General features: G+C 36.1%; 2 protein-coding genes, 1 long non-coding RNA gene and 2 pseudogenes across 3 annotated transcripts; 1 reads left to right on the top strand and 4 right to left on the bottom strand.

Annotated features, from left to right (window-relative positions):
- Nucleotides 1–2,514: 2,514 nt before the first annotated feature.
- LOC132182167 (rust resistance kinase Lr10-like) lies at nt 2,515–3,646 on the bottom strand (annotated as a pseudogene).
- A 308-nt stretch (nt 3,647–3,954) lies between these two features.
- Nucleotides 3,955–4,830, bottom strand: LOC132182178 (uncharacterized). Its single transcript, XR_009440277.1, has 4 exons — nt 4,791–4,830; nt 4,533–4,568; nt 4,081–4,150; nt 3,955–3,997 (listed from the first exon to the last, which is right to left on the bottom strand). It is a non-coding gene; the product is annotated as an uncharacterized LOC132182178 (long non-coding RNA).
- A 1,585-nt stretch (nt 4,831–6,415) lies between these two features.
- On the bottom strand, nt 6,416–7,424 carry LOC132167079 (uncharacterized). Its single transcript, XM_059577975.1, has 2 exons — nt 6,818–7,424; nt 6,416–6,774 (listed from the first exon to the last, which is right to left on the bottom strand). Exons 1-2 carry the CDS (start codon nt 7,422–7,424, stop codon nt 6,416–6,418), a joined length of 966 nt encoding a protein of 321 aa, XP_059433958.1.
- Nucleotides 7,425–7,724: 300 nt separating this feature from the next.
- Nucleotides 7,725–9,950, top strand: LOC132167070 (rust resistance kinase Lr10-like; annotated as a pseudogene).
- A 3,961-nt stretch (nt 9,951–13,911) lies between these two features.
- Nucleotides 13,912–18,984, bottom strand: LOC132182156 (3-dehydrosphinganine reductase TSC10A-like). The gene is made up of 6 exons (XM_059595351.1): nt 18,679–18,984; nt 17,500–17,616; nt 15,712–16,389; nt 15,404–15,551; nt 14,652–14,942; nt 13,912–14,107 (listed from the first exon to the last, which is right to left on the bottom strand). Coding segments are annotated over exons 3-6 (978 nt in total). The 5' UTR covers nt 16,249–16,389; nt 17,500–17,616; nt 18,679–18,984; the 3' UTR covers nt 13,912–14,105.
- Nucleotides 18,985–23,103: the final 4,119 nt, after the last annotated feature.

Raw genomic sequence — 23,103 nt, 5'->3', positions numbered from 1 at the left:
GGCCATTTTATTGCTCTTTCTCATCCCTATACAGCTATTAAAGTAGCTCAAGTGTTTGTTCAAGAGGTCATCAGATTACATGGAATGCCTACTTCCATTGTTTCAGATCGAGACCCTATTTTTACTAGTGTCTTTTGGAGGGAGTTATTCAAGCTGCAGGGTACTACTTTAAAGTTTAGTACTAGTTATCATCCTCAAACTGATGGCCAAACTGAGATTGTTAATAAGTGTGTGGAGACTTATTTGAGGTGTTTTGTGCAAGAGCGGCCTAAGCAATGGTTGTCTTGGTTGCCATGGGCAGAGTATTGGTATAATACTACTTGGCATGCTTCTACTAAGATGACACCTTTTGAAGCTGTTTATGGCATTCCCCCTCCACGGTTACTCACCTACATTCCGGGAACTACAAAGTTGGATGCTGTAGATGAAGTTCTTCGATCCAGAGAGCAGATTCTGTCTTTGTTAAGGAGTAATCTGCAGCAAGCTCAACAGAGGATGAAAAGGTATGCTGATTTGAGGAGATCAGAGAGAGAATTTGAGGTAGGGCAGATGGTTTATCTAAGGCTGCAGCCCTATAGACAACAATCTGTGGTTACTAGAAGATCTTTGAAGTTATCCCCTAGGTTTTATGGTCCATTTCAGATCATTCGCAGGGTGGGGAAGGTAGCCTATGAGTTAGATCTTCCAGTGGCAGCTCGGATTCATCCAGTTTTTCATGTATCTCAGTTGAAGTTGAAGTTGGGTAACAAGAATTTTCTTATTCCTAAACTACCTCCAGTGGATGTGCATGGGGTCCCTCAGCTAGAACCCTTGAAAATTTTGGCTAGGAGGAGTAAGCAGCAAGGTCGTCGTGCAATTACTGAAATTCTAGTTCAGTGGGTTGGCCAAACTGTTGATGATGCTTCTTGGGAGGACTTGTTTGCTTTACAGCATGCTTATCCGCACCTTGTGGGCAAGGTGCTTTAGAGAGGAAGGCTATGTCACGTGAAGAAATGAGAAGCTGTTGCATAAGAGTTGGGAAGCTAAAGGGAAGGGCAGCAGGAGCATGACAGTTAATTCTGTTAGGAGGTATTGCAGCATGTGTATAATAGAAGCTGTTATAGTAGTTGTTGGTAGTTAGTTGCAAAAGTTGTTACAGTTAGTTGTAAACAATTGTAAGCCTAATTGCCTTGACTGCTAAGCTTATATAAGGCTAGTTGAGTGCAAGAAGGGGTATCTTTTGGAGAAGTGTACAAACATTGTATGGAGATTAGCCATCTCGAATTGGCCAAGTTGTTCAATAAGAAGAAGTCATCCATTTCTCTCTCAAAGTCTCTTACTCACATTCTTTCTCTCTCATTTTCCTTTCTAATTCTGGTTTGGCAGTAACTTTCCTGTTACATAAAGCCCAGGTGTAACTAGATCTGAAAATGCCAAGCCCACCAAAACATTCTATTTACGATCATCCATCCACCGCATTTTAATCATGTTTGGGTGGGCTTGGTGCTTGATCCATTAGATATGAAGCTGTCAAATGCGTCACAAGTGTAATTTTTATGGGGTAAAGTAGCATAAAAAAGGATTGCGAATTAATTTATTGAGAAGTTAGGCCGAAGAGGTTATGGAACACGATTTAAATGATTATTTTTTTTTAATGAAATTCATATTGCACGCTACGAAGGAAACAAGGAAGAATTCATAAATAAATTTGGAACAATGAGTAGAATCTACCATATAATTGTGTTTTTTCTGGTTGGCTTCTGCTCTTAAAGATTTAGACGAACTCTAGCATATAAAATTGTTATAAAATGATTCACTAGAAATGTTCATATCTTCCACCCGTGATTAATAACCATTTCTTCATAAGACCTAGTCAAGGCTCTCACAAAAGAAATTGGGCTTTTAGGTTGTCTTCAAGCCCATCCCTCTCGTCAGACAATCGTCTAGTTAACCAAATCATCCTTTTTGCACGCAAGTGCACTCAATCTTTCTGTTGTGTACCTTTGGATTTTGTACTTGGTACTTGCAGTAATGAGGGATTTGGTTTAGGAGTTCAAACTTCTACACAATGTATTGCTATTGAAGTTTAAGTCTGATTGTCAATGGCTTTTTTGAATATAATAGTAATCTCTATGACACAACTATAAATCATGTTGGAAGAATTATATACTGTTCAAAAACATAAATTCTTCATAATCCAATTATAAGTGGACTTCAAAACATGGACGGCAGATTCTACGTTTCCACACCTACTATGGAGACCAAAAATGCATTTGTTTTACACAAACCTTGTTTTTAGTACACTGCCATGTATTTGTTTGCCTCGATTCTTGTATCCTCTGGTTTCATGAAGAAGGTCAAAGGCTTTTTCAAAATTCAAACTTTTAGCATGACCATGAAAAATTGTGTCATAAGAAATACAATTCCTCGCAAGCAGAATAACCTTGAAATCGAAGGAAATCTTATTTACCGCACATAAATATCAAGCATTTTTGTGCTATCAGTATAGATGAGAAAACTAATTACCCCCTTCAATGGGGATTAAATCAATATCTTCATATTAATTAATTTGCAATTGAAATAAAGATGATTGACTTGACTCATTTGATTGAATTGATGAAAATGTTTGACTTGAAGTCCCTTTGGCTTCAAATATGTGTTCCTCTTGTGATGATAAGAAAGGCTTGGAAGACATTTTTAAGCATTCAACTTCTCCTTCAAGCATTTCTACGACTTTGTTCATTGAAGGACGATCACTTGGCTTCATTTGTATACACCATAGTGCGACAATGATCATCTTTGTAACTAGTTTCTTTTCCTCCTCTGTGACACCATCCATTTCTATGTCATTTCCGTCATGGAATTGGTCATAGACCCAAGTAGGGAAGTATATTTGGCTTGAATGTTCTGCAAATGCATTCAAGTTCTTTCTTCTACCCGCCATTTCCATCAATAAGATTTCAAAACTATAAATATCAGCTTTGTATGATACACCTCCAATATTTTTGTAAAACAATTCAGGAGTCATGTATCCTAATGTCCCTCTTGCAGCAGTCAAAGAAACAATGTTGTTATCTGTTGGATATAATTTTGCCAAGCCAAAGTCATAAACCTTGGGAGTAAAATTCTCATCAAGAATAATGTTGTGAGGCTTGATATCAAAATGCAAAATCTGCATGTCACATCCTTGATGTAGATATTCAATTCCACGAGCAACTCCTAGAGCTATTTCATACATTTTCTCATAGCTTAGGAGGATGCTTCTGACGAAAATATGTATTTATTTAGTGAGTCATTAGGCATGAACTCATATACAAGAGCTTGTTTTAATCTTTCAGCACAAAAATCAATGAGTTGTACTATATTAACATGGTGAATTCTTCCAATGATCGCAACTTCATTTCTAAAGTCTTGCTCATTAGCTTTGGACTTGCCCAACATCTTTATAACTACAATTCGGCCACTTCGAAGTGTTCCTTTAAATATGGTGCCATAGCCTCCTTCACCCAATTTGTCATTGAAATTTTTTGTCATCTTCCTAATTTCTGTCTAAGAATACCTTATTGGCATGAGGTTATTGTGGCTTTTCAAAAATTCTTCAACCGCGTCATACATGGATAAATGCCGTCTACGCCATTTATATACCAAAACCGCAATCACACATGGAGTCCCTAACGCAACTTTGGCTGCAAGGTATAGTCCTATGCAAGAACATCCATCACAAAAAATGAATTATAAGCGAACACATGTTGCATGCATGATGCATTGCTGTAAAATCTTTTTTTGAGCATATTTATAGCTCAATTAATTGCCTACTTGATCCTAGTAATTAAGTACAATACTTGTTATCTTTTTTTGGATAATAATTAATATGTTCACTCTGACTGCATGTTTATTCGTGTTTTACAATGTAAAGAATGATCTGCTAGAAAGGAAAAACAAAATTTAAGAAGATCGAATGAGAGAAGGTTCTAACCGTAGCCCATGGTCGTGATTATCAATAATAAGACTGCAGGACCTGCAAGTAATAAGAAAAAAAAAAATCATTAATAAAATTGCATAAACAAATCTCACCTAGGGCCTTCCTTCATTAGTATTAACCTCTTAACTTTATAGGTGTGGGCTTTCAATTAGGTTGATCTCGATTATATACCTTCACAACGACCTTGAGCTGAAGTTGTAGTAGTGGATAAGTTATTTACTTACTTAGGCTTGTAAAACAAGGTTTCAATACTAACCCTTTGTAGCTATCTTATCAAGGAAACAATGGGGAAGCAGGCAAAAGAAAAATTTTATTAAGAAGCTAATTTCTTAAGAAATTTAAGCTATTTTTCATTTTCCTCATTGTTTCAGAAATCTAAACAAAACCTACAAGTTTGTGATCAACCATTTCCGAAGCACTTACCAAAAAAAAAAAAAAAAAAAAAACCCATTTCCCGAGCACATGGTTATCCTCTACTTGCTTCATCATCAAGGACAATCAATCCATTTCAATGTAATTGTGTCATTCTATACTATCCTCTGCAAATAACTTTTTGAGATTGAAACTTCACCTTTGTCAATTAGCACACTTAGTTGTTGGTCTGATACTGTTTTGACAAATAAAAGAATAACATTAGTGTTTGGAAACATGCATAGAATTAAAACTCGATCAACATATTTTTTTAAATTTGAAAATATAGTATTTGTCGTCCCCTATTTTTTTATGTAAACATTAATAATAGCTTCACATTGCAAGGAATTGTCTGTTTATATAAAAAATAAAATCAAAAATCAAAAATCAAAATCAAAAGAGAGATATAGGTTCTTACATATTGCCACTGGTAGTTGTAATAGTACAATCATGATATCTACAACATGAAAAAATAAAATAAAAAAATAAATTCAGTAATTAATCGCTAAGGTGACTTGAATCATTTTAAAAGTTTATAACCTAAAAAAATTGCAGAAACAACTTTCGGCTTCGGCCATGCTTAACGATAAATATAAATAACTCTGGACTTCACGTATCTAGTGTTGGGTGGTCCCTCTTTATGTGGGGACCAACCCACGTGGCAGGAAACACAAAGGGTTTCAAACCCTTTGTGTACTATATATATATATATCTTGAGACAAAAGAAAAAAAAATAACAGAGAGAAGAAAGAAAGAAGCGTGCGGCAACAGTGCGGCGCAGGGAGAAAAAGAAAAAGAAGAAGAAAAAAAGGTTAGGCCTTTTTTCACATCCGTCAGAGATTGGAAGGTCGTTTGTAGTTCGATCTTGATGCAATTTTAGAGTGTTGCTCCTGACGACGAGTGCTACGTATTGACTGGTGTCGATCGTTGGAATTCCTCTCCAATCGTTTGGTTGCTAATACCTACTTGGTGAGATCTTTCTTTATTCTTGTTGAAATCCACTTTAGGGTGATGAATTTATGTTTAATCCAAGAATGCATGTATTCTTGATGTGGTGATAACCTTTAGATATTTCTCTAGGGAAGACAAATTGTAAACTCATTATTGTTGATAGTGGAAGATTTAACTGGACTAGGTCCCGTGGTTTTTACCTTCGCATTGGAGGGTTTTCCACGTAAAAATCTTGGTGTCTTGCTTGTGGGTTTGCTTGATTATTATTTTGCTATTGTGTTACTATTTAATTTGCACAAAGAGGGGTAGATTAATTCCACTGAGCATCTGAAATTGGTGTTCACCCCTAACATCTAGCTAGGCTTTATTGGGCTGAGTTCGATTCAATGCCTTTGCAATGGACTTAAGCTAAGCTAGGTGGGGTGACTAGCTAGTGGAATTAGTGTGCAGACTTGCATAGAGTACTAATGGCCTTTGTTATCAGGAACGCAATATTGGCGGCACGGAATTACGGACAGGAAAATTGTTGCCTTCATGCATTTTCCTCATTGTTTATGAGATCCAAACAAAGCCTTAGAAGTTTGAGATGAACCAATGCCCAAGCACACCGTTATTTCTCTATTTGTGTCATCGATCAGACAAAACTCGTCCAAATCTATTCCATTGTGTTATTCTATCATATGTCCTTCAAACAACTTTTTGAGATATATAGAAACCTTACCAATGTATATCCTTAGTCGTATGTCACGGATTCCTGCTTTGACAAAGAAAGGAATAACATCAGAGTTGGAAACTTAGAATTAAAAATCAAGTCATTAGCAAACATGGTTTTTTTTTTTTTGATGAATAAGAGACTTTATTAGCAAACAAACCAATCAACAATAGTAACACCAAATACAAGCCTTTTCCAAAAGGCTGAAAAACTCGACCTCACAGAGGCCTACCCCAACCAACAAAAAAAAACCAGAATCCAATCTGCAGCTGAGAATACAGACAGCAAACAAAACCAAACCACAAAAAAAACCACCAAGCCTCACCAACAGAGACGCCCTCCCAAGGGCCTAATTACAAACCACACCATTATTACAACTATTACAAGAATAAATCTGCAGGTAAATTCCACTGAGCAGCTAAACCCAAATTCTCTTTGTTTTTAGAAAACTTGCCCTTCCCTGCAATTCTTGTTCTCACTTCCCAAAGAACTTTCCTCAAAATCTGTTCCTCAGAAATAGGATGACCAGAGTGTTTTAATTCATTTCTAGTGCACCACAAATTGTAAATAACAGATCCTAGCACAAGGCGGCAGAGGAGACCTTTAAGAGTTTTAGTTCCCCATTTGCTGATTCCTAACTTCAGAACCTCATCCCAGATAATAGGAGAATTGTTTTCATGGCAACAATGCATACAGAACTTCCATATTCTGTAACTGAAGCTCAAAAAACAAATGATCCCTGCTTTCAATTTGATTATGACAGAATAAACACTTAACCTCACCTTTATATCCCCATTTCATCAACCGATCCCCAGTGAGAAGCCTGTCCTGTAAAGCAAGCCATAAAATGAAAGCATGCTTAGGGATAGCATTTGGAAACCACACTATCTTCCACCAACTAACCTCTACCTTCTTTTCTCTAAAAAAATCCCAAGTTTCTGAGCTAACATATGAACCTCCCCTAGAAACAGTCCATACAGGTTTGTCATAAGGTCCAAACTTTATCTCATGAAGCCTAGTTTGAATCTCCACTAGAGCCTCAGACCTGGCTGGTCTCCAAAACCAGTCACCATTAAGAATGACAGAAGACAACTTAGCCTCCAAACTACTATGAGCATCATAGACAGCTCTATGCCCAAAGACCTCAATTAAAATTCCAGAGGGATGCCAAGAATCCTGCCAGAGGAAAATGTTCTCTCCATTGCCAACCTTAAACTTCAAAATTCTCTTAGCAATCTCCCTCAACTTTAAGATCTTTCTCCAGCTCCAAGAACAATTTTGAGGAATGCTCACACTCCAGAAACTCTTTCTTTTCAACAAATAATCTTTCACCCAAGCTACCCATAAAGAGCCAGATCGAGCAAAGAGACTCCAAACATGTCTGAGCATAGAAGTTTGGTTCCAAACTTCCACTCTTTTTAGCCCCAGACCTCCTTCCTTCTTAGGAAATATTTGTGAAGGTAGCAATTGTCATATCTGCAGCTTACACAATAAGCTCGGTACCATGAAAGCTCAAAACCCCGTAGCAATTCATTGTGGATGTTTGTACAGGACATATTTGTGAAGTCATCACCATATTGATGAGACCAGGATGTGAGAGATATTTGCTCTACTTGGCACAAGTCCTCCAAATCCCATAGTTGTTCTTGTTTAAGAGGCTGAGAACCATTATCCTCCAAGACCACAGAGATGGATATTTGCTTAGAAATGGTAATCTCATACTTGTTCTTGTTTCTGGCTTTCATTATAGACCTTGGAGCAGGCCAAAATGTTTCTGCTGAAGAGTCACGGTGTGGAGTCCATGGCCCAACCATCCGATTTCCCTTCCGACTTAACAGCCAGCCAGAAAACTATGGGTATCCTGGGTTTACCCTATCATGCCCCGATAGAAAAGATACGGTACTCGATTTGCCGATTTCAGTGAAGTTCTTTGTGAAAGAGATTGACTACAAATCTCAGGTAATTCAATTATACGATCCACATCATTGCTTCCCATGGCGGCTTCGGGGACCCGATTTATCTTCCTCGCATTTCCAATTCAAATTAGACTCCTCTTATTTCATTGACGACTATGCCTTATTCAATTGTTCCCCAAGAGAAACACAGGTTTATTACGATGATATCTCTTGTCTTAGAAGCCCTTCCTACAAAGTTTTCGCCCTCACTCCTGGTGGGAACAATATGTCGCTGGGCCTCCTACATTGTACAAAGATGTATACTCTTCGATCGATTCCATATGATGTAGTAATACTCCATCCTAAAAAATTTCTTCAATTGCATTGGTCCACTCCGGCGTGCAGACACTGTGAAGTAAAAGGCATGAGATGTACGAAGAGTAATAGCAGCGGATCAGGAACCGAGTGCATTTCTAAAGGTATTCTATCTATCCAATTAATTTTACACCACGCGTAAAAGGCATTTGTTTCTAAAGTATTTTATTAGGCCATATAATATTGTAGCTCTTCCAACTAATTGATGGAAATCAGCTGGCACAAAATCAACATACAATTTGCGTACAAAGATTAGCATACACATGTTAATTCAGGAAAATTTACTGCACATCACGTTTAGTCCTCTTAGAAGCCTGTACAGCTTGAACTCATCAAGGTCTGAATTCAATATAACTTAGCTATTACCAAAAAAAAATTTAGGCGATTTTTTTTTTTTGAAATTAATTATGGACAATGAGAAGCTAATTATGTGAAATCTTTAACACTAGGTACTACAATATCGAAGTTAGAAATCAGTGGTGAGTTGTCTTGCCCATTTGAAATTGTTTTTATTGGAGAGATGTAAAATACTATTGACTCACAAATGTTTATTATGCAGGGGTCATATTCGGTTCAATTGTATTACTACTAGCTATCTTTGCTCTCTACCATTTCTATACTTACGTTATGATAAAGTAGAAAAAGCACATCAAGCGAAGATTGAAATATATTTGGAAGATTACCGAAGTTGTAAACCCACAAGATACTTGTATGCTGATATTAGAAGGATTACAACGAATGAGCATATGAAACAGTATTCAAAGGAAATGTTTCCAATGAAATTCAAATTGCAGTAAAGATCCTCAACACGTCCAACGAAAATGAGGAAGAATTCATAAATGAAGTAGGAACAATGGGTAGGATCCATCATGTTAACGTGGTTCGCTTGATTGGATTTTGCGCTGACGAATTTAGACGGGCCCTAGTTTATGAGTTCTTACCAAATGATTCACTAGAGAAGTTCATATCTTCAACATACGCCAATAAATGTTTCCTTAGTTGGGATATTGCTCTTGGCGTAGCAAAAGGAATTGAGTATCTTCACCAAGGATGCAACTAACGAATCCTCCATTTAGACATCAAACCTCACAATGTTTTGCTAGACCAAAACTTCAATCCAAAAATTTCTGATTTTGGTCTTGCCAAGTTGTGTTCAAATGATCAAAGTGCAGTTTCCATGGCAACAGCTAGGGGGACTATAGGTTACATTGCACCTGAAGTGTTCTCTAGAAATTTTGGGAATGTGTATTCTAAAGCATATGTTTATAGCTTTGGAATATTGTTACTTGAAATAGTTGGAGGAAGGAAAAATGTTGATGTTACAGTCAAGAATACTAGCCAAGTCTACTTTCCAGAATGGATCTACAATCTCTTATAACCAAAAAAAGACATACGGATCTTTGTTGAGAATGATGGTGATGCTAAAATTGCAAAGAAACTTGCAATTGTAGGACTATGGTGCATCCAATGGCACTCAATGGATCGTCCTTTGATGAAAGATGTAGTTCAAATGTTGGAAGGAGAAGGAGATAAATTAATTATGCCTCCTAATCCCTTTGCCTCTGTAGGCCCTGTAACAATCAATGCAAATATGTCTACAAAACGTCTAAACCATGAGTTGGAGGTCATCCTCGAATTAAAATAATTGCATGTAAACTTAGTGTACGTAATAATGCAATGATTTTGTACTCTTACAACAAATCTTGTAGTCAATGTTGGAACTTTAAGTTTTTTCTTATATCAATGTATAACTATTATTAATCTTGTTAATTTTTTTTTTTTCTTTCTTCCTTTCTTTTTAGGGAAAATTACAGTTTACTCCTCTAAAATTGACAGCGTTTTTCAATTCGAACACCAAAGTTTCAATTTTTGCAATCCACCTCCTCCAAAGTTTCAAATTTTTGCAATTTGACTAATTGTATCAAAAACTTTCCATATTGCCCCTAATTTTTATTTTTATTTATTTTTTATAAAAAATTAAAAAAAAAATAAAATTCGGGGTGGCCGTAGCCACCCCTTTGGCCACATTTGGTCATTTTTACACCCCCAAATTTGTTTTTTTTTTTTTTTCAGAAAAACTAAAAATTAGGGGCAATATGGGAATTTTGGGATAATATTGGTCGAATTGAAAAAAAATTGGAACTTTGTGGGGATGGATTGCAAAAATTGAAACTTTGGTGTTCGAATTGAAAATTTTTGTCAACTTTGAGGAGGTAAACTGTAATTTTTCCTTCTTTTTATTAGCTGCCTTTTATACCTTTTCAATTTTCAGTTGCTTGGGCTATCATATAATCTAAGAATTCGTTTGTTTTGAAGTAAAATGATTATAGAAAATACTTTCCGTATTTGTTCAATGTTTGGTACGACAGAAAATAATAGTCAAACCGAGAACATATGAGTTTGACCAAAAAAACTTCTTTAATTTCCTTAAAATTATTTAACTTTTTTAAAATGGTAAAAACAATTTTCGAAGTTGAGCTTCTCCTTTTCACATCGCAGGAGTTCGCATAGCCATTTTCTGTGGTCGCTCATATTCCATTAAAGCCAAAAGTTGAAAAATATTTTTAGGAAAATAATTTCTTCTTAATTTTCCCCCTCCAACTAAAAATGATTTCGTTGAAAATATATTTTTCAATAAAAAATATTTTACATCGAAATAAACAAATCGTAAGAGTGAATTTGTTTCAGTTGCACCATAGGGATATTTGATGGCCACCAATTCTCGCAAATGGAGCATGCATGTTATGTGTTATGTGAATAGGTGATTGCATGATCAAGAGTTTCACAATGTGGTGAAGTATTGAAAGATAAGATATAAAGAAGAGATGATTCTCAACTAGTTAGTGTTAGTTGTAAATTAAAGAATAAGGAGTCTTTATCGAAGTCATAACAGATATGGTCTTTGGTATCATAATATGTTTTAGTCAATCTCTTATGCAAGTAATTATTATTGGGTAAGAATGTGTGGTCTTTTATGCATTAGCCTATTTAAAACAACCTCATAGAATAAAAAGGAGTGTAAAGTTTTATCCCTTAAACCTTGTGTTTGGCAAAGGCCTAGGGTCTTCAAATATCCTATAATTTTAATCTCTTTTAAGCAAGATAGGCAAAAGGAAGAAGTTGATCCTACTTCTTTCCCTATTTAAGGTTGTTGAATTAGTTACGAATTCCCATTACATTATATAAAACACACTATGAATTTGACGCAAAATATATATTTATATAACACATTGATCGAGGACTCAACCATCATTGATATCTATTAAGTTAAACTTCTGTTATCAATACAATCTTGAAGAGTTGAAAGGAGAGTACAAGTCTCTTCCTGCTTAGTAACTTTGCTGCATAATCATCATGTAGTGCCATCACGTGCATCTGTCGAGCTAGAGGAAGGGTTGAGACGTTGAGTGATGTGGCACGGATTAGATAAGGATTCACAATAATTAATATCATTTTATTTTGATAAGGAATCTCAAAATATATATATATATATATATTGACATGTCCGCATAAGAGGGGGGAGGGAAATTCAAACTAGTGACCTCGACTTCATTAGGTGTGGTCCTAACTGATTGAGCTACCTCTTGGGAACCAATAATTATACTTTTAAATGTTGAGTAATTTGAACAAATAAATAGAGAAATCTTATATAAAATTCACATGTTTGAATATATAGGTCATCGAATAACTTAAAATTTATTTGAATAGCTAAATTAAGAGTCTCATATTACTTGTTTAAATTACTAAAAATTCACACAAGTAATGATTGTGAATTCTTATCAATTTTATGTCCATCCAGACCAATCATAAACTTGAGTATTATAATCTCGATTTTATTGAAACATAGAAAGCATCATGAAACATCATCAAGTCATGGTAATGGTTGAGGAGGATTTTCAGAAAGAATTTGGCTTAGATGCAGTAAAAAACTGCTTATAATTATTTCAACGATTCAAACTTAATTTTAAGTTTCCTATGAGAAAGAGAGAGAAAATAAATTTAAATCTAAACCATTAAAAACAATACAACACGTACTTATTGTGTAAAATTTTTTTTTTTACACAGCTAATCCTAATCAAGCATGCAAGCAATGGGGCATGTAGCATTCAACCAAAGCCATTCATAAGTACTTTTAGCATGCAAGCAATGGTGGCAAAACGTGCTACACAATTGCTGTTGTAAGTTTTTTTAGTCGTTGCAGTTTTTATGGTCCCCATCGAGTAGATTTATTTAATTCTCAACCGTTATATTAAAATTAAATGGTAAATTTACCATATTTATGTTAGAATCTCTATAATTTTATTTGAAAACAATAGTTGAGATTTAAAGAAATGTACAAAATCATATCAATTATAATTCAAAGATTATGATGCATTATATTTTGCTATTTGGTGACATAAAGGACACGATTAGCGTTGCTTCCATACTTGGAGGAACTTCTGATAATCCAGGATCTGACATTGCTCAGCAATTATGTACGTTTTGATTTATGTGCGTTGGTTTGTGGAATTATGGATTTTTGGTGCCCAGGCAGACGTGCCATGTTTCTTCTAGGGTTGAAGACTAGTCTCAATATAATTTTGAGGAAAAATACATTTTACTCCTGAACTATCCACACATTTGCACTTTTACCTCCAATGTTTAAAACGTGACATTTGACCCTCCCAAACTTTCAAATTGTTGCAATTCGACCATTCTGACTTTTTTTTTTTTTTTTTTTTTCCAAAATGCCCCCATCACATATTTTATTTATAAAAAAAATCCAAAAAGAAAAAGAAAATAAGGTGGTGAGGGTGGTTGCCACCCAGTGGCAGTCTTGGGGTGGCGAACCCAGACCCAGGGGTGGTTCTGGCCACCAATCCGTTTCTAAGGGTGGCCAAACCACCAGCCAAAGCTGGTGGCTAAACTCCCACCCCATCTATGGGGATTGGGCCACCAATGTATATATATATATATATATATATATATATATTTTTTTTTTCTCTTTTTGGTTTTTTTTTTGGTTTTTTTTTAAAAAAAAAACAAAATATGTTTTATTTATTTTTTTTTTAATTTTTATTATTATTTTTAAACCTGGGAAGGGGGCATTTTGAGGAAAAAAAAAAAAGTCAAAATGATCGAATTGCAACAATTTGAAAATTTGAAGGAGTCAAATATCACGTTTTAAACATTGGGTAAAAGTGTAAATAGATGGATAGTTCAAAAGTAAAGTGTATTTTTCCCTAATTCTGGCTTTATGCTTGAGGTTTGTTCTCTCTCTCCTACAAGTGTAAATATTTCTTAGTTTTTAGTTTGGCTGTCTGGTTTGGATCTCCTAGGAATTTATCCATTGATTTATTTCTTCCATCTCCATTGGGATTTTAGGCAGAAGCTAAGAAGGTGTTGGTACAAAAGCCAATCCACCTGGGTTACACAAGGCCGAAGGCAGAAGGATCACCTGCTATATATGAAACAAATCCATTGTTATAGACTATTATTATTAAGAGTCCTAAACTTTCAGGGTGTTATCTCTTTCATTTTCTTCTCTTTTTGACACTTTCTTAGTGCTTCAGATGGTCTACCTAAAGAATGTTATTGACAATTTTACGTTCCATATAATATTTGGCTTGACATGGAAGAGGAATTAGAAAAACTTGTTAAGAAGCATCTTCAAAACATCTGATTACAATAAAATTCTACGGCACAACGACCATACAATAAACTTGCCGCACTTTTAAATGTTTTAAAAAATTAACTTCAGGGAAACTTGAAACTTGGCACAATAGACAACCGCCATCCAAGGTATTCGTGAATCATAGGTTCCTAGTAAAGACCATACAAAATTTATATCATGAGATTAGCAATAAGAATTCCCTTCATTCAGAAGTAAGCAAAATGATGAAAGCAATCAGTTTGTAAGTTGTTATGCCACGAAATAGCTCCATAGAAGTGCCAAAATCCTACAGAACATACTGTAAAATCCAAAAATAAAAAACAAAATCCTATGGATAGATAAGTACCTAACAACTTCATCAAAGATTCAAAAGTAAGAAAAGATATTCGATATCTTATTAAAATGGTAAGAGCTAGCATATTTAGACCAGATTTTATTCAACAAAGAACAAGTTTCTCTCGTTGTCTCCCAGCAACGATTCAATAACTTTGAACCCCTCACCAACTGGAAAAGAGTTGAGAACTAGAAGAGTAATGTCATGAAAAACGTGAACTAGGAGCTTGCTATAAGACTTGCATAATTATAATCCAAAAAAAACTGATTATTTACACACATAAAAAAGGGATATTTCTAACTAGTAAAAGAAAATAAACATGGTTTGATGTTAGATGGATCATTTTGTAGAATACTTACAATGTTGTTTTGCGTGCCACTTTTCTATGCTTCCATACCAGTTCCACTGGAAGCATAGAGCTGCAAAGCGGGTGATACCAGCAGCAACAATCTCGACAAATGCCATCAGGACTGATCTCTGAGGGGATAAACCAGCAGTTGCTATAGACAGCAACAGACCCTCAAAGTTGCAGGGGATAATAAAGCTACCAGATTTGATGCCATTTAAAGCTCTCTTGGCAACTTCATCAGCTTTCATTGCACCAGAGGAGGCTGCAATGATACTGGTGAGCTGTGGCCTTATCTTGGTTTCTGTAATCAGCAGACATAAGTCCAAAAACCCAATTTAGTCACAAACAACACAACGAATAAAACTCCCACATGGTCAGAACCAGAAACACACACATTAATCTGTTCATATACATTTTCCACTAGAGGAAACATATAGAATAACATGTTGTAGTGATCTTAATCATACTCTCGTGTTAATGAAAGCAACAAAAGATGATTGTTTTCCATTTTGGAGTTATAGGTACCATGCTAGTACAATGTAAGAATGGATAAAGGCATCATATCCATCTATGCCCATTTCAAATTATCACAAACTTTATGAACTCTCGCAGCCAGTAAATATATATGACTTGATGATCATGCAAGCCTAAAATTCATAAATTTAATAAATATTCGAGTGAATCAATCAAGCTAATCAGTTGCAGCAATACAATGTGACACCAATACGTTAGTACTAAGAAAAGAATCCTTCAATTTCGTACCTTCGACTAGACCGGGAGTGTCGGTGTCTGGAGGGAATATAAGAGAGACATGGATGTCATCGGCAATGACCTCTTGTTGCAAAGCCTCTGCCAAACCCCGAAGCCCAAACTTACTAGCGGAATACGCTGTGTAGCCGTATATACCCACCTACGAAGCCACACACAAATTCAAGACAATTTCTAAATATTCGACTATGTCTGTGTAGATTATTGGATTTCTTCCAAAATTATTGTTTTTAAATCGAATTATTAAGATTATGACGATATCACCATTGAATTGTGTAGGGAAAGGTTGTGGTTCAGTGTACCTGACCGGCCTGGGAAGACATGAGAGCGATGGAACCGGGGCCATGGTCCCTTCGCTGAAGTTTGATGGCAGGCAAAGCAGCTTTGACCATGTTAAAAGCCCCCATCAGATTCACGTCCAGCATGAACTTCACCTCATCCAACCCCTGCCTCTCCAACTCCTGCGGCACGAACACCCCTTGATTCACCACCAGCACATCGATGGGCCCGGCCTCCTCCACCGCCCTCGATAGGGCGTCGTAGTCCCGCACGTCCGCCGCGAACACCGCCACGTTGATCCCTGTGGCGAGCAGGATCTCCTGCTTTGCCGCCTCCAACTTGTCGATGGACCGCGCGAGGATCGACACTCGCGCGCCCTCCAATGCCGCCCGGTGGGCCAGGGCGAGCCCAATCCCACTCGATCCGCCTGTGATGAACACGTGGCGGTTCTTGATCGGGACCCTGACGGGACGGGGCCGGGCTATAAGGTAGAGGACAACGAGGAGACCTAGAGGGAAGAGGAGGAGGAGGGAGAGGTAGGCAAGGTTTGCGTCAGTCATTGATGGAGCTCCGAAAAGGTAATGGAAAGCGACGGTGGTGATGTGTTGGACTTTGATCTGTATTTGCTCTACTTCTGCTTATATTGAAGTGGTATCGACTATTGTTCGAGGTATACTGCGCCGCAACTGCAAACTGCAAAACTGCATTGGTAGGCGGTTATAAAAAATAGCTAACCACCTACCATTATATATAACGAGCTTGAAACCTGTGCAATGCACGGGCTTGTTTTTAAAAATGACAGGAATGAAAAAAATAATAATAATTAGTGGATGCATAAATGACAAAAAGAAGAAAAAAAGTTTCAAGTAGGAAGTAGGAAAAAAAAAAAAGGAATGTCAAAGTAAGTCAGGAAAAAAATTTAACACTCGGAGTACGGCTAGAACATAATCATAAAAAATAGAGTTAAATACCTCAGACCCTCCTAGAGTTTGCAAACTTTATTTTTTCCCCCCTAGGGTTTCATTTTTATCACAGGACCCCCTGGGGTTTTGATAAAGGACCAAGTTAGTCCATCCGTTAGGACTAACACGTGGACCAATCAGATGTTGACACGTGGTACCTATTTAATTTTTTTTTAAAATTAAAAAAAAAAAATGTTTTTTTTTTTTAAAAAAAAGGGAAAAAAAAAAGGGTGGCTCTTGGCCATTTGGGGGTGGCCTGACCCCGGATGGGGGTGGCCGAAACCACCCCCATGGGGATGGGGTAGCCTTGGAGCCTAGGGGTGGCCAAAACCACCCCAAGGTTCATGGGCTGAACCTTGTTCCCCCCTGGCTGGTGGTTTCTTGTAATAAGAGGGGGAAACCCAATGGCCAAGGTGGCAGAGAGCCAAGCCCCAATCTTTTCCTTTTTTTTTTTTAGAAAATACATTTAAAAAAAAAAAATAAAAAAAATTAAGTAAGTGCCACGTGTCAACATGTGATTGGTCCACGTGGAATTCCGTTAAGTCAACTAACGGTCAACTGACGAAGGACTAACTTGGTCTATTATCAAAACCACAGGGACCTTCTGTGATAAAAATGAAACCCTAGGGGAGAAAAAATAAAGTTAGGAAACCCCAGGGGGGTTTGGAGTATTTAACCCTAAAAAATAAATAGAACCAGATACCAAAATTCTATTCAAAAAAGAGAAATGAGTTAAATTTAAAAAAAATTAAAGAAACCGAAAATTGGGAATGATTATAGAAACTCAAATAAAGATTAAAAATATAAGATTTCGGAATTTCTAAATAATCATAATGAAAAGTTTCTTACCAATAGAACATTTCCCAAAACCACCCACTCCTTCAATTTTTGTGAAAGCAAATTGGAAAATGTAAGGATATTCCCAAAACCGCTTTTGTCGGTGTGATTTCACTTTCAATTTTTTTTCTGCAATATGATTAAGGAAAAATAAATTAATATTACCTTCACAAATCAAAGCAACGTAGAAGAAAAATAACCGCTTAAAAAATCAATTCCTATTCTTTCCTAAGTATACAAGCCTCAGGATCAAATAAGAAAATTAAAATAATCAACATCCAACCACCTCTTAATAATAATTTAGATATTAATAATACCCTAGTTAGAATAATCTCATCTACAACCCCTTCTAGGATCCTAAACCTCAACACAATCGCAACCCCTAGACATAAGCAACTCCTAGAATCATCATCTGTCCCCCACAAAGACAACCCTCAAAATACTCTTCGTTCCGCCATGAGGCATAACTTTAACCCATAAAACAACCCACCTTCTCAAGCTAACAATACGACTCACCAAAACACCAATTAATAGGAACTCAAGGTACCCAACCATAATAACAACAACAAACCATAACCGACCAATTACAAAGTGCCTCTCCATACTTTTGGTCTTAATAGAGAATCCTAACTCTCTCCTCCATTTGGTCATAGCTACCCAAAATCGATACCCTAAAATTAATACGCAACCGGCTACCTCTAAATCAAGCATCAAAACTCTATTTGTTAAAAACCCAAGTGTAACAAAATAATAAGCCAAGAACACTATAATTGGTCAACAACCCATAAGCACCAAATGAATAATCAAACCCATATTAAACCCTCAATAGCTAGCCATCATAATTAATCCCCCAAAAATCACAAAGCTTCAAAGTAGTCAACAGCCCAAATGTTAACCTTAAACAAGGGATTAAAAGCCACAGCTAAAAATCATCTAACAAAAGACCCAAACCGAGTCCTAGCTTTATCAACCACAATCACCCAAAATCAAACCCATAGAACTTTGTCAACAAAACAATAGTCCTTACAAAATACACACTCGGTTTTCCTAAAGAAAACACCCCAAAATACTCTTCGATTCTAGTGGAAAATCATCTCAGAAACACTCCCCATTTGGCCACAAGAACTCCTAGCAATTCAGCTAACACAACACGAAATCCTTAAATTAAACTAAGGAAATGCTAGAGATTACCTAACGTGACGATTCTGGGTTGCGGGTTTGCTGCCACGTCGCCGGTGACCCAGCCACCACGGTACGCCCTTCTCTTCCCCCAATCTCGCTCTCTCTCAACTCTCGGGTCTTTCTCCTTAACTTACGCTCATCTCTCTCTCTCTCTAACTCCGGCCCTCTCTCTCAATCTCTCTCTCGGGTTTGGTCTGGGCAAAGGGAAAACAACCCCTCTCTCTTCTCCTCTCCTCTCTCTTCTTTCTCGCGATCCCCCTCTCCCTCTCGTTCTCTCTGTTTCGCACCGCATGCTCCCTGCTTTTATAGGCAGGGAAGCATGCTCCCTGCTTTTTATATTCAGCCTTTACGTGAAGTCCATTCTCTCTCTCTCTCTCACACACGCTGCACTCATACCTTCAATTGAGGAGTAATTCTAGAATTACTCATACCTATACTCTCAATTGAGCTACATCTTGGACTGTGCTTAATACATTTATTAGGGTATTTACTATTTAGAATTGACTCTGCTTAATACGGGTATTAAGAAGGATAGTGCTGTTCAAAAAATTTAACCTCAGAAAATTTTGTCATTCTAAATATATTAAACCAACAAAGAAAATTAAGGAAATTTGAAATGGAGAGATTCTCTTGGCTTCACGTGAAAACGAAATGTAGCCAAGTCCTCTCCTCTTAAAAATCCCCTTCCCTAAAAGTTCCTAGTCTAATCGTATATATTACAAAATTACCCTTCTTAATCTATTAAACCACAAAAGACCCATTATCCACAATAACAACCTCTTATCTTTTTCCTTTTTGTGGTTTAATACAATTATAAGATAAATCTTCAAATTACAAATTAAACCCTCTAATACTATAGAGAATCAAAACTTATAATTACCTCCTCATTAGCCACCCCACGGTTGGCTTCTGACTACCCCATGAGTTTAGGGGTGGCTCGCCTAATCACCCAAGGGGTGGCCGCGAGCCACCTCAAGGGTGGGCAAACCACCCCTTGCCCACCCCTGGGTGGCTTGCGGCCACCCCATAGGGGTTGAGGGTGGCCCGGGGTGGTAGTTGGCCACCCCTTCATTTTTTTTTTTTTATTAATTTAATTTTTAAATTAAATTAATAAAAAAATTATTATACTGATGTGGCAAAACAATGTGTTTTAATTGGGATTAACGGTGGTTTGCCGGTATAGATTTTATTGGCATTTCAATTGATCGATGGAGAAAAAAGTCAAAAAAAAAAAAAAAAAAAAAAACACTTAAGGACTTTTTAGTTTTGACGGGTTGACTTAAGGACTTATAAAACACTAAATAAATCACTTTTTTAGTAAGTGGGAACTCGTATAATTCATGCCATTTGATTTATGTCTAGACCAAACCACAAGATTAGCTTTGTATATTGCAGTGTGGTTTCGTTTAAGAATTAGAAATCTCTAAAATTAAAGCTACTCAAATTTGACATCCATTTAAAGCGCCGGTGTCATTGATTGAATAAATTAGTACCCGTGTGCCACGTTTTGATTTTATTCTCTAAAAAAATTTCAAATCTCCTTTTATCTTTATATTATATTAATCATTTTTAGTATTATGTAGAGAAAAAAAAAATACAACAAAACTTTTTACCAACGACAGAAAGAAACAAAAGTCATTAGAGCTTTTTTTTACTTTGACTAAAGAATAAGGATTTTTTATTTTCTTTTCCTAAAGTAAATTGGAACGTGATTCTCATTAAACTTTTTCGAGGGTACGTACTTATTATTTTTTAGTTGAAAATACAGTCTGACGTGATATAAGATTATAGTTATTTAGAGTGTATTATGAGTATTTTATGTTTGAAATTGTCTATTAATGCTTTTTATTTTTATTTTTGTTAAAAATCAAAAAGCAAACTCTAAATGGGTTAACGAACGAACAATATTTAATGTTTGGTTCTTGCTTCTTTTTCCAAATTATATATGGTAGTATGTGGTCAGGGGCGGACCTACAGCTAGTGTTGGGGGGACGAATGTCCCCCCAAAATCTTTCAAAATTTTCTTAATTGCCTTAAAAATCTACCCATTTTATAAATTTGTCCCTCCAAAATGATATTTTGTCCCCCCAAAATAATATTTGTATCTCCTTTTAATTTTTTCTCTTAGTTTTGCTCCCCCAAAATAATATATGTGTCCATTTTAATTATTTTTTATAGTTTTGCTCCCCCCAAAAAAATAATATTTGTTTTCCCTTTATTTATTTTTTTTATTTTATTTTTTAAAAACCTTGCACCCTCCTTCAATATAAAAAACCTAAAATACCCAATTCATTTAGTTTCCCTCTATATTCTAGTTCGCTTCTAATTAAAAACTCAATTGGATTTAGAACTTTGATTGAATATGTGAATGAAAAAAGTTAAATGATTTGGGATCTTTGAATAGCTTCTAACCAACAATCAAAAAAAAAAAAAAAAACCCAACAACCAGTTTTTTGAATAGTTATTTTGACATCATTTAGGTTTATAATATTTGTTTTGACATCACAAATTAAATGGTTTAATAATTTATGATTGCACCATTGTTTGACTTAACTTTTAGCATTTCTTTTCTTGTTATTTGGGGCTTGTGGGGATTGTTACGAAAAATAGTTAACGCTCAAAGGTACTTTTTTTCTTAGACCCTATAAATCGTGTTTAATTTATTTTGCTAATTTTTTTAAAAAATATATATATATTTTTTATTCTATGCTATTTTGCTAGTTTTTTATATTATTATGTATTTGTGATGCCATGAGATTAGATGTAACACTTTTATACTTTTATTTTATACAAACATACATATAAAGAGATTATGTGTATCTATATGCTTTTGTATTTATACGAGTCCGTCCATTTCCCCAAGCCAAAAAAAAATTCCGTCCCCCCATACCTCAAATCCTAGTTCCGCCCCTGTATGTGGTGAGATTATATTTTTCCTAGATGATTGAGATCGTTGTATTTCTCAAATTGTTGTAAACTCAAGTATTTGACCATAAACTTGAGTGTTGTAATCTCTATTTTATTACACTGCATTGATCGAATTTGCCCCTTGATTTTTCTTTCTACAGTACTTGAGGGTTTTTCAAAAAAAAAAATTATTTTTCTAATACGTACTATATTAATGATTTCTTCAAGTATTGGGAAAGAAATAATTTAAGAAAAATTTGAGTACTGCACCAAGACGCAGAGAATCATAACCTTTGAATGGGCTTCCAGAAAATGAATTCACACGGCCTTAAGCACTCAAAGCCCCTTGGCAGGTTTAAAGGTGCAGGCTGAATCACCGAGGCCAGCTGTGGCTGGAACTCCACATGCGAAGCCCACCGACCATCGACGCAAAAAAACTTGTTATTTAATGGAGGATCATATTCATGGAGGTTGCCTCCATGCATGCGTAGCCCCTCCATGGCTGTGAGGCTTATGAAGGTCCCTTCATGGCTATAGAAGGCCCAAGTACATGGAGCTAAGGATGTTGGACCTCCATGGCGATTGAGGGCTCCCCTCTTGCGTTGGAGGTCCCTTTATTGTCATGGGAAATAGGATTCTCTCCGGTCCATAATGAACTGAAAAATATTTAGTTCATAGTTGAAATTTGTTTTTAGAAATTTTACAGTTACAAATAAGACACATGTCTCACTACAAAAAAAAAAACAATATTTCATATTAAAAAAAATAATAAACAAATTAATATAAAAAAATAAGGGGTGGCTAACCGCCCCATCTTGGCCATAGGGGGTGATTGGACCACCTCATTTTAGCTAAGCCACCCTAATACGGCTGGGTGGCCGGACACTTATGTCCTTGTGGTCCCACACCCCTAAATGGATCTAAACATTTTTTTTTTTTTTTTTACATCTAGCCCTTGACCACCCCCAAGGGCCCTGGGGTGGCTTGGGTCAACCCAGACCGGCCAGCCTGAGGTGGCCGAAGCCACCCCATGGCCCTTAGGGGTGGTTTGGCCACCCCGAAGGGCCAAAACAATTTTTTTTAAATTTTTTTTTTTTTATTTTAGATCTAGCCAATGGGTGACCAGTCACCCCTTAATTTTTTATAATTTTGATTTATAATTGTTTTAAAAAAATATATAATATTTTATTTTATTTTTTTATTAATGGGACATATGTCTTATTTATGACTTCAAAATCTTTTTAAAAATATCATGATCATTAACTGAATATTTTTCAATTCAAAATTGACTGAAGAGGATCCTCTTCCTTGTCGTTGGGGCATATTTTTTTTTGTTTTTGGAAAATAAATGACATTTTCGGCAGGACTCTAGTCTCTATCGTGAGTTCATTTTAAAAACAATGCATGTCTTTTTTCCTTCTGGGCTCTGGCTTTAATCAATGCTTTAAAAATATGTGAATGGGCCAGGATGAAGAAAATAAATCCACACAGCCTCAAGCAGTCAAATCCCCATATCAAGCTTTAAAG

The sequence above is a fragment of the Corylus avellana genome, chromosome ca1 (genome assembly GCF_901000735.1).
Source record: "Corylus avellana chromosome ca1, CavTom2PMs-1.0".
NCBI classification, from domain to species: domain Eukaryota; kingdom Viridiplantae; phylum Streptophyta; class Magnoliopsida; order Fagales; family Betulaceae; genus Corylus; species Corylus avellana.
This window is presented reverse-complemented; position numbering and strand designations above follow the sequence as displayed.